The 12,103-nt window shown below is 32.4% G+C and overlaps 1 protein-coding gene across 1 annotated transcript; it reads left to right on the plus strand.

Moving 5' to 3' along the window:
* The first annotated feature begins 4,146 nt into the window (after positions 1–4,146).
* Positions 4,147–6,706, plus strand: LOC145191377 (uncharacterized). The gene is made up of 3 exons (XM_080068458.2): positions 4,147–4,419; positions 4,520–5,316; positions 5,511–6,706. Exons 1-3 carry the CDS (start codon positions 4,320–4,322, stop codon positions 6,408–6,410), a joined length of 1,797 nt encoding a protein of 598 aa, XP_079924584.2. The 5' UTR covers positions 4,147–4,319; the 3' UTR covers positions 6,411–6,706.
* Positions 6,707–12,103: the final 5,397 nt, after the last annotated feature.

The raw sequence follows: 12,103 nt of genomic DNA on the forward strand, positions 1-12,103 counted from the left end.
TGTCATTCACAAACACTTTTCTTCTTTTAAAATGATGAATCACCGGTTTATGAAGCTCCTCTGCAAGCTGATCCGTCCATTTCAAATCACTCACACCAAATCCTTTTGTTTCTGAAGATGATCCTTTGAGCGTATGTGATGAAACAAACTTGCATTTGGTTATCCCACAAGAGTCGCATACTCCTTTCAACATATTTCTGTTGTTTTTTGTGATCTCGTTTTTCAAGTGAATGGTTTCAGTCTCTCTTCTACACTTAACGCAGTACATTTTAACATATATAAAACTTTTTTTATATAAAAATGGAAGTGATGAATTTGTCGTGTAAAATTGGGAAAACCAAAAGAAACAACAGCGCGCTTTTACCAAGAAGTATACGAGGAATCATCGTTGGAAAGTCCGGTTGCGGAAAAACAACGTTACTCTTAAATTTACTTTTAAGACCTGGGTGGCTAGATTACAACCGCTTACAAGTCTTTGGCAAATCTCTTTTTCAACCAGAATATAAAATATTAAAAAACTCATTCGAAAATAAACTTCCTAAAAAAGGATATTGTTGATTTGTTAACGGATGATGTACAAGACGAAATGGAAAAATTGAATTTAAACCCTGAAGATGTTATTGAGGAAATTTCAAAAAAATATTTCGACAATGATGATATGGAGTGTCAATTCTTTGAAACGGCTGATGATGTGCCTGAACCTGAATCCTTAGACTCGACCAAAAACAATTTGATGATCTTTGACGATTTGCAATTGACCAATCAAAACAAGTGTGAAAAATATTACATCCGAGGAAGACACTCCAACGTTGACTGCTTTTACCTCGCTCAAAACTATTTCGAGATTCCAAGACATACCATCAGAGAAAATGCTAACTTTATTTGTCTCTTTAAACAAGACCAAAAAAGCGTTAATCACATTTATCAAGATCACGTTTCCAGCGATATCAAAATAGAAGAATTTAAAGCCTTTTGCAATCATTGCTGGAATGAACCTCACGGATTTGCCGTCATTGATCTCTCTTCTAAAAAGAACGAGGGAAAGTACCGAAGTGGGTTTGACAATTTTTTATTTTTCTAAAACAATTTAAAAAATAATTCTTATTTAAAAAAATGACAGGTATAATAATCGATGTAGATGGAAAATCAAGTGTTATCACCACTGATTTTTTGGATAAAATCGTTTTTAACGAAGGAAAAAGTTATGAAATGGCTTTTCCCGGTCTTGAAACTTACAACAGCATTCCAAATGTAAGCAGTAAAAACAATTATTTCAAATACAGCATGAACAATGGAGCTAATTGGGAAAACATTATCATTCCATCAGGAAGCTATGACATTAAAGACATCAATGAGTACTTGCAAAAGTCTATTTTAAACACAATAAAAACAGCTCAACGTGGAAGTTATATTATTGCAAATAAAATTAATTACCCTCCAAACAACCTTCAAATTGGAATCAATCTTAATACTTTAAAATCAACCATTAAACTTGGTTTGAATTATTTGATTGACTTTAACGTGGAGAATAGCATCTCTTCAGTTTTAGGGTTTACTAAAAGAAAATTAAATTCCAATTCCGAATACGAATACGAGTCGGATCATATCGTTAGAATTTCAAGCATTAACACCATCAGAATCGTTAACAACGTTATCGGATCATCCTATATTAATGGAACCCAATTAAATTGTATTTACTCCTTTTATCCAAATGTTAGTCCAGGTTTTAAAATCATCGAGAGACCAATGCATTTGATTTATCTTCCTGTTAAACTGTTTGAAATTTCAACAATGGTTACTCGCATCATTGATCAGAATGGAGATTTGGTTGATTTTCGTGGAGAGGATATTACAATACGATATCATATTCGAGAAGTGAAATAAATAATTTTTTAATACATAAAAAATGAGCAATTATCAAAACATCAAAATTAACATCTCGCAGAGCCAATCTGATAAAATTAAAAAAGCTATGCATGATAAAACCGATACTAGCATTAAGCTTTCTCATCAAGACTTGAACGGTAAACATGTTCTCGCTATCACTAATGTGCAATTGAACAAAATTAAAAAAGCGTATGAAGCTGGAAAAGGGGTCACTCTTAAATTGAGTAAAAGACAACTTGCACACAACTCTAAAGTTGAAGGAGGTTTCATCGGAGCTCTTTTACCGTTATTAGGTATGATAGGTAGCACTCTTGCCACAAAGGTAGTTCCTGCTCTTGCCACTGGTTTGCTTTCAGGTGTTGGAGCCTCTGCCGGCTCTGCTATGGTTGACGAAATCGCTGGGCGAGGTCTTTTTTACATGAGCAAAAATGGAAAAGGAATGAAGATAAAAACTTTAGGTGGAGAAGGATTGTTTATCACCCCATGGACTAAAAATGTTCACGGTGATGGACTCTTCATTAAAACTGGAAAAGGTTATCAATCTGTTGGAGCTGGATTATTACTCGGACCTAACTCACCCTTTAATAGCATACCCTTTTTAGGTGCTATTCTATGAAAATCGCTTGTTAAAAAATTCGGATAAACTTTTTAAGAAATTAAAAAAATGATCGACTTTCAATGGATTGACGTAGAAGGAATTGTTTTACCTAATGAAGCTTTAACTAACTTTCAATTGATAAAGGCTGCTAAACAGTTAAAATTGAAAAACTTTCGAGGTGTTTTTGTGAGGGATGATTTATCAAAAAAGACAATGAAAAAAGAATGTGGAATTGTCAACACAGGAGATTCAAGCACTGGTGGGTTTCATTGGGTGTGCTGGTATAAAGACGCTGACAAAAAATACAGCTTCGACTCTTATGCTCAGCCTCCTCTTGTTGAGCTGGTCGACTACTTGAAAAGCCCGGTTTATTATAACAGTGAAAGATTGCAATTTGGTAACACTTCTTATTGTGGCCATTTGTGTCTTTACGTCTTGAAAAAATTGAATGAAGGTCTTGACTTTCAAGAAGTTATCAATACCTTGTGGTGACTGCTTAATGACTAAACAAGAAAAACTCACCACCATGAACGTCTTCCGATCACGTCATCACGATGTCTACACCGAAGAGATCAACAAAGTCGCACTCAGCGCTAACGACGACAAAAGATTCATCTTAGAAGACGGAATTCACACCTTGGCTATCGGACATTACAAAACAAGGCAATAAACCAAGCGAAGAACAGGCATCTTGAAGAACTGGTATAGAAATAACATGATTATTTTTATACTTCTTCTTGATTTTTAAAGACGACTCTTAAGTATTGGTTTTGTCCAAGAACATGATATGAAAAGTTCACCATTTTTTATGCATCCTTAAGTATGGGAAGGGGTCAATGTTCTGGAATCAACACTTTGCATCAAAACACGACGTCATCTTGGATTCCTTAAGTATGGAAAGGGGTCAATGTCCTGGAACCGCCTTTTCCCTATATATGTCCGCATATTGTTCTAGAATTAAAATAGTTGTAAAATATGTTAGGAAGGAGACTGTATTTGATTCCAGACAAACGAATAATTTAGAAACTGGATTAAATGATTGAAGCGAAGGTTTTCTGATGTAAGTTACAGGATGTCAGTAGGGAAGTTTCTTGGGCAGAAATTAATTATTCGTATTTCTCTATTTTGGAGCGAAACGATTTTAGAAAGACAGCCAGTTTATCTCTTAATTATTTACGTCGCCTTTTCAAAATTTCAAAGACGAGCTTTTAGACTAAAAATTTAATTTACATTTGATTGAATTTCATAAAGACTTACTTACTTGAGTAAGTAAAAAAAAAGTAAGTAAAAGTGCCATCCCTAAAGACGAGCTTTTAAACTATTGAAGTTTAGAAAAATTCGCTTGACCCATTTTGAATGAATGTCGTTTTTGAATATTTGAGTCACAGAAAAGTCTTAAGAATGCATTTAAAAAAAAAAAAATTGTCAAAGTGGTGACTCATTTAGGGATGTTGAACACTGAAGAGTATGAGGAGCCTTTCAATATTTTATTAAAGTTTTGTGATATTGAGATACTAACTTTTTAAAATTCATCTTCGAAATGAAATCTTAAGGAACTAATATCGATGAACTAATTGATTTATCACCATATAAATATTTGAAAAGTATCTAATTGTTCTCTCAAGAGCTCCGTTTATTCTGAAAAACGAAAATGCGTTTTTATTTTGATTTTAGCAAATATCCAGCAAGTAAGATGTCGAACAATCAAAATCAACGACTTGTGCAAAAATTGTTTACAGTTTGTCACGAAGACCTGCGTTTTGCAAATGTGCGTAATGTTCAAAAAAAAGTTGGATAAGGTGTAAGATAAGCATTAGGAAGCTCACTTTTTAAAATGAGACTTTTCCTTGGATTTTTTCTCACTTCCATTTTTAGCGCTTCTCTTGTTTCTGCTTACAAACTACGGAAAAAATGGCACCAAGGAGTTGCGGAAGGTAAAATAATGCCAGCAAGTTTAGATGCTTTTTTAAGTTATTTGTATTTTAATATTTTTATGACTATGCACCTGTTTTAAATTCTGTGCACTTATTTTAGCCCATCAAGGAATCATTGATGTGACAGTACTTCAACCGTCGCCTACAGATCATCAAGGTTTCAATTTGGAAAACAACAGTGAAGGACTAAGCACTGCTTCGGATACTGAAGGTGTTGTACCAGTTAAAATCCACGTTAAACATCACCACAATGTTACGAATGTTGAAACAGACGCTCATGAAAGTAGTGCCAAGCATACAAAAGACACAGCAGAAGCACTTTACACAATTAAAAATTCTGGAACTAGCTTGAAAAACGAAGCTCAGGAAGAGGCAGATAAAACAGTACAAACAAGTGAAGCAACGTCTGAATATATTTCAAACCCAGAAATTGAAAATAGCAATCATCTGCTGAAAGAACCTGTATCTGCTAGTGAATCGGTACCGCTTGACAAGAACTCTTATTATGAAATAATTAACACAGATCATCCGGTTCATGAAGAAGAAATGACAGTATCAAAGCAGGTTACCCTTCTTAACCATCCATATACAACAGCTTTACCATTACTAGTTTCTTCGAAAATCCATGATCATGATCATGAAACAAATATAAATGAAGAGACGAAAATTTCTGGTACTGCTGTAGATTCTCTAGGTCAAATCGTTAAAAATAACGAAGATAATGATCAGTTCGTAAATCTATTAGAAAAGTTAGAACAAGAGGCAGGCACACATACTTCTGCCATACATCATCCAGCTCCGTTAAGAAAGGTTCCATTACACAGTTTCCCTTCATCAGCACATGAAAAGTTATTAGAAATGGTCAATGAACTAAAAGAGATCGTGCAACAAATGCAGGTATTTTATTTTATTTAAAAAACATCTTTTTTTTTTAGGTATTTATGTGTTTATATATATATATATATATTACTTGTTCTTGGCTCACTAAAGTTTTAATGTAAATTTTGACAGATACTGGAAATGTATGTTCATTTTTTGGTTTTTCTTGTTCTGCAACCATTAAAAACGAATTTATTGTTTTATAAACTCAGGTGTCCAGTGAAACCCCACAAGTAATAAAGACCTTATCTACGTCTATGATAAATTCATTGACTTCAAATTTCCATCAAAATGATAATAAAATTACGTTGCAAGAAATTGAGGATGCTCTAAAAAAAGCGGTTTCTACTAACGAACACAAACCTGATTATCAAACTTTAGGACTTCTAAAAAATGCATTTGAGTCCGTGGTAAAAGATATCCAAAAAACTCACGAAACACCGCAACTTAATCTAGGTAGTATTCAAAATGCCGATTTACATGAACCACACTTGGAACCACAAAGCGTCGTAAGTGAAAGTTCAAAGATAATTCAATCAGAAGGTAACGACATCTTAAATGAAAACCCCTTAGAAAAACATGTCACAACTGAAGAGCAATTTAAGAAACTTCCATTTACCACAATCAACTCTGTCCATCTGCCTTCAGATTCAAATGAACACAGCATAGTAAACAGGTTACAAAATGTCAAAAAGATATTGGAAGAAATTATCAACTTAGTTTTACATGAAAGTGAGGCAACAAGAGAGGTTGAAAACCCTGAGTCACCCATTGAGAATCACTACAAACAACAACAGCAAATGCACATCAGAGTCAAGTTCATCGATCTGACGGGACACGACAAGCCGATTGTAGAAAACGGAGAGAAAAAAATGTTAGTTCCGTCAAGAGTTCGTGCAGCAGTCGTCCCAATTGATATATACAAAAAATCACATACGAATTTATCAAAAGTGTTGAAAAAAAATATAAAGCTTGTTAAAGGTGAAGAAAGCAAAGCAGTAATTTTAACAAGAACCAAAGAAGATCGTTCTAAAGTTCTTGCTGCAATTTACAGACGAGCAATTAAAAGCGTTTTAAAAACTATTCAAAACAAGAAGTTGAAGAGAGATTGAACAGCAATAATGAACAAATGAACAAAAACTAGATGTTTCAAAAAAACTACCAATAGGTTAGAGCCGCATATACACATACAATTTTACAGTCTTAGTTCTGGTTTACAGAGTTGTAAAAATATAAATGTATTTCCTTTCGTCCCGAAATATTCCGTAAAAAGACAAAGTACCAGTAGTTAAATCGAGTATAACCAAGAAATTGGTACAGCCTAGACGATCTGAAAAAAAACTTATACATGAGTAGCAATCTTTGTATAAATATATTTATTTGTATTTGACCAGCTCAGGTTATTTAACATTAATTTCGTCATTCAATTAAGTTTTCCAGAAAAATTTATAAAAACATAGGGTAGATAAATAAATATGAGAAATTAGACCAAAGTTACCTAAAAATCCACCTATTTAGGGTGTACCACCCTAAATTGGTGGATTTTTAGGTAACTTTGGGTAGATAACTTTGGGTTATTTTTAGGTAACACCCTCCACCTCCACCGCCAAATAAATCTAACTTTTTATACCTTTTATTTCTATTTTAATATTCTTTTTAATAAAAGGAAAGCTATTAGAACTTTTTTAAATAAAAAAATATATCTTGATGCTAAATTAGCATAAATTATCGATTATTATACTTAAACTAACATAAGAATATATTAAATAAAATTTGAACTGAACTCCCCAGACATCGCCATATGGTAGCATATAAGTTGCTCGAGCAAGTTAACCTCCCTTATAAATCTATAGGGCTAAATGTTTTCAAATATTCTCAATTGGTAATGCTTGAAACACATCTGGCGGATTGGTTTCCTTATCAACGTAATTGACATATTCGTCCGTTCAATTTAGAGAACATTTAGGGTAATGAAAATTTGCTGAATCTGACCAAATTAAGTAGTTGAAGTCGCTATGGTACTTGTCAACGAATGGAAGAAGTCTTTTTTCGAAACATTCATTAATATAGATTGGTGCATTGTTGTTGAGACATATTGTAAGACAATAGCTTTAGCATACAATGGTCAGATATGGCTGTGTATGTTAATATTTTTTTTAAAAACTACTCTTTTCCTACAGAGCGAACACTCTCTTTACATGTTAATTTAATATTTGTGCAGTATCAAGAATTTCCAGGTATGTTGTCACCTGTAAAACGATAGTATTTTTCATCATCGATAATCAGAACGAATTTAATATTAAAGAGCTGTTTAACAGCTGGTTTGCTTTTACTTGTTGTTCAATTTTGTATTTGGGAGTTTTTTTCACGTTTTCTGTATTGAATATTTTTTTTTTTTTATTGACGACCAATTTTTTGATTGATTCAAACCGAATTTAAGACAATTTTTTTCTAACTGACCTCAACTCGATTATTAACAAGTCTCTTTAATTTAATTTCCTTTTCTCTTCTCCAGGGTGTCGGATGATCAGAGCGCTCTTTTTCAGAAAAAGACTGATCAGTTTCAAGTCTTTTAAAGTTTATCAAGTGATCTTTTTAAGTTCATCACGTAATTGTATTTTGAGCTTCTCCTTTTTTTAAATGATTTATGATGTCATTTTTTTTAATGTTAGGGTTTCTTTACAAAAAAATTCAAAACGTTTTCGAAAAGATACTTAGTTGGCATTGGAAGTCCTTCGACGTTCGGCGGACGTCTAAGGACGTCGAAGACGTCCATAGACGTTAACTGGACGTCTGAGGACGTCCAATGCCTACTGGGTACTCGTTCTGCCGATATTAATCTCATTTTAAAAATGTTTCAATTAAAAAAATATTTCATGCATTCTTTTTATATATAAATCAAGCAACATGACTGTTTAATTCGCTAGACAAATTAAATTTTGAGAGTCTGAGGTAAACCTTGATGTTGGCCGCTAAGAAAAAAATCAATTGCTTCTTTTTAGACTTTATTGTAACGCTTTTTTGCAGTGAAAATGTGTGGCTCTGTTAATCCACAGTCAAATTTAATTGTTAGCTTTCTTTTCCTTGGATCTTTAGGTTCATCTAAACCAAAATTTTTCCATTCCTCTTTTAAATCTTCCCACACGACAGAACTAAATTTTTGTCTCATGTTGTAAATGATGTCTTTTAATGTATCAATAATTTCAGTGCATGTTTTTAAATGTTAACTCTGGACAAATGATCTCAAGGACAAATAGTCACTTTCTTGCTGAAATGTCTTGAACCAAGTAAGTGTCTTCGGTGATTCGCGAATGAATGTAATTAACTCCCTAGTAAGCTGAAGAGTATCTCTTACCTCAATAGAATTCTTTATAAAGTCTTTGATTACAAAATTTAGTGAATGCCCCCTTGACAATGTACAAATAATGCTCTAGACTCAATGGTTCTTTTCTCTATGCTCTAGATTCGATATTATTCTATATTCAATATTCAATATTATTCTATATTCAATATTCTTATATCTCTGCTCTAGATTTGATGGCTCTAACTGTTAAATTCCCGAAACATTACTAGCACCATTAAAGCATTGCCCTCTTAAATCATAAATGGGTAAATTTAATGTGATTAACATATCACGAGCCACTTTGAAAAGGGTTTTACAATCAGCTTTGTCTGTTCCATAAAAACCTAATAAATATTCAACTTGAAATGTCTCACGGTCGACCCATCGAACACACAATTAAATCTGCACCATTACAGATATGTTTGAAGTCTTGTCAAGCATTATGAAAAATATTTAACTTTCTCAATTTTGGTAGTAATATCTCTGATTATTTTGGGCAAGTAGCTGAGTTATTGCCACTAAAGATCATATCTTTAGGTGACAATTTGATAACTTTTGTGTTTTGTTTAACTCTTGCTTATAATTCTTAGGACCTTCAGTTGCCAAGCAGTTTTTTTAAAAATCTCTCTTAACTCAAAGCAAGATACAGATTCAACAGAATATGAAAATGTCTTAAAATGGTTTTAAAAAAAACTAGGATCTACTTTAAACTAAATTAGTCCAATATGGTTCAGAGCAGATCTCAGTTTTCTTCTACTGTTTTCGGATAGCGGTATTATTTTTAAAATTTACAAGCTTTCAGCAGAAGTTTGCGCAAGCAGAGATTAAATGATTAGTTTAATATGATAGGCATAACTTTGTCCGATAATCATGTCAAGTTGTACACTATTACAGTCTGAGCAACCGAAGTGATATTTTCATTACATCAAAAGACTCAATAATTCAACCTTTGAGAATTGATGGAGGAGTGTCTTACTTAAAAGTAAGCTTCGCTTATATTGAAATGGAAGAGAATGATCCCCATCTTATAATTTTGTCCAGAAGACTCATAAATTAAAGTCACCGCAATCATCAAAAACAATCATTTCAAAAAAATCAATTTCAAACAATAACTTCTTATAGCACTTGCACAAGACGCTCCAGAAACACATCATAATGTCAAAGCCATTTAAAGTTTCATGAGAATGGTTCACTAACTGTTTGATTAACTCTTGTGGTTTAAAGCATTTATAATATACAATAGGCATTTCAATGGCAATTATTGAATGAAGCTTCTTTTAGCAACAGAAAAAGGTTTAAGGTTTAAAAGAGGCTTTCAGAAAATAAATAGAAAATACAAATTTACTCACAAACTGTTTCGTTGTTGTAAAGAATGAAGAATATATAAAATTTTATTTTGAGATTGAAGAATATTTTTTTGTCTTATAAACTTTTTTTTACTGAATTTTGTTTTGACCAATTAGAAAAGCAAAAAAAACATTTAACGTGTGAAAGCATTGAAAAAATAATGAAAAACTTAAAATTTAAAAAAGCCTCACGTATGTTGAACCAGAATTTCAAACTTACTTGTAATGAACTCTTATTGGCGTATAATATCACTTCTCAAAAAGATTTCTTTTTAATTTTTAGTTAATAATTGGTCCCTAAATTCTTAAACAATGCTTTGTATGACGTATACTTCGTAAACAGTGATTCAAACGCTTATTAACTAAAAATACCACGGAGATCTACATTAGGGTGTTTCAAAAAAAAGTCATGTCTGAAAAAAAAAAAGAGCCCTAGCTTATCATCTGCCCAGACCATGATTTAGTACTAAGGATTTTTTTTTTTTTATTTTTGAAAATCCTAAGAGTCCCTCCAGGGGGTAAAAGGGGCAATTTTTAGAGCGTTTTGTACCATTTTTAAAAGAGTTTGGAGGAAGTCTTAACATCAAAATTTTCAAATGTTTTTTTCATATTTCTGTTTGTAAAGACCTAGTTAATCTAAATAAAACGGGCTCTATTCTCAAAAAAATAAAATAAAATTCTAAAAACTGTTTTAAAAAACCCAAAAATCCATAAATATATAACAAAAACAAATATTTTTACGGTGTACTTATTTATATTTTTTTTTAAATAAAATTTTAAATCTTTTCAGTAAATAATGTTTTATTTAAATATATGTTATATAAAACTTTGTTTTTAGATTAAAAATAAAAAAATTGTTAAAATGCCACCGAAAAAAAAAGTTAGAAGTAATAGATTGGTTGAAATATTTTTAGTTAAAAAATATATCATAAAACTTCCAGCAAATAAATTTGCAACTGCTAAAGAGGTAATTCAATATTATCTCTTTCTACGAAAATTAAGATGTGAAGCAAAACTTAAGTGCTTAGTAGGTTGTACTAACAAAAGTTCCTCTTTCATACCTAACTGCCCAGTTGATCAGTTTGACTGCTGCATATTATCTAAACTAATGGGTCCTTGGATACGTGGTGGATTTAAGGTGCTTCCAATACAAAAGCTAAGGTAAGTTTTATCATTGAACTCTAAATCAGTTTAATCCATAAACCATTATACAAGCAAATATTATTTTTTAAAGGAATAAAGTTGAGAAACTGTTAAAAGAGTGGATGAAATTAAAAGATAAAAGAAAAAGAACAAATCTTGCTGAAGATAAAAAGAAGACATTTATTTGAAGAACAAATGAATAAAGTATTTTGGATTGGAAAACATCCTCATGTTATGTTTGAGGAAATATTAAAAGATAAAATGAGAAAAGTGAAAGACAAGGAAGAAGATATTTGTTGTTTTCTCGCAGCGAACACAACGTTTCAGTTCTACATTTTCTTTTCTCCTTAATAACTCCCCCCTTTACAAAAAGTTTTCCTTCAATTTATACTATACAAAGAACATCAAATATGCTCATAAAATAAACCGCTTAAACTATATTTACAACATATCAAATAAACTACGTCAATCAAATCCGCCGTAAATAGTTTCTTCACGCAATTCAATTACACTCCTCCTTGATCCTTCGGGATCACATTTAATTCAAAGCAACTCTTGCTTTGCGGAACATCACAACAATTGTTTCTTTTGCGGATCCAAATCTCAAATACCGCTTCTGGCAATCCAACTACAACGCCAGTCGCACCCTCTCGTCAGGCTACTCTGCCAAACACGAGAAACGTTTTAGATCAGCAAAAGAGACATCCATTTGTTCCTCATCTCTCATCTTCTGCTTCGTACACAACTCATGCCACGTAGGCATCCAAAGGAAAAACTCGATAAATAGACATCTTCGATTCTCTTCACATCCTTCTTATCTTCTACTCACAAACAATCGAAGACTAAGTATTACTTCGCAACAAAACTGGAAAGAGCACTGTCAACTCAACGCGTTGCTTCTCTGCAACAACTTTTGTTCCCTGCGACTAAATTGCGGGATCGGATATACCATCGTATTTTTCAAAGATGTTCT

The sequence above is a fragment of the Hydra viridissima genome, unplaced genomic scaffold, assembly GCF_058129835.1.
Source record: "Hydra viridissima isolate aposymbiotic clone 2 unplaced genomic scaffold, HvirCarnegie_v1 scaffold_11, whole genome shotgun sequence".
Lineage (NCBI taxonomy): Eukaryota > Metazoa > Cnidaria > Hydrozoa > Anthoathecata > Hydridae > Hydra > Hydra viridissima.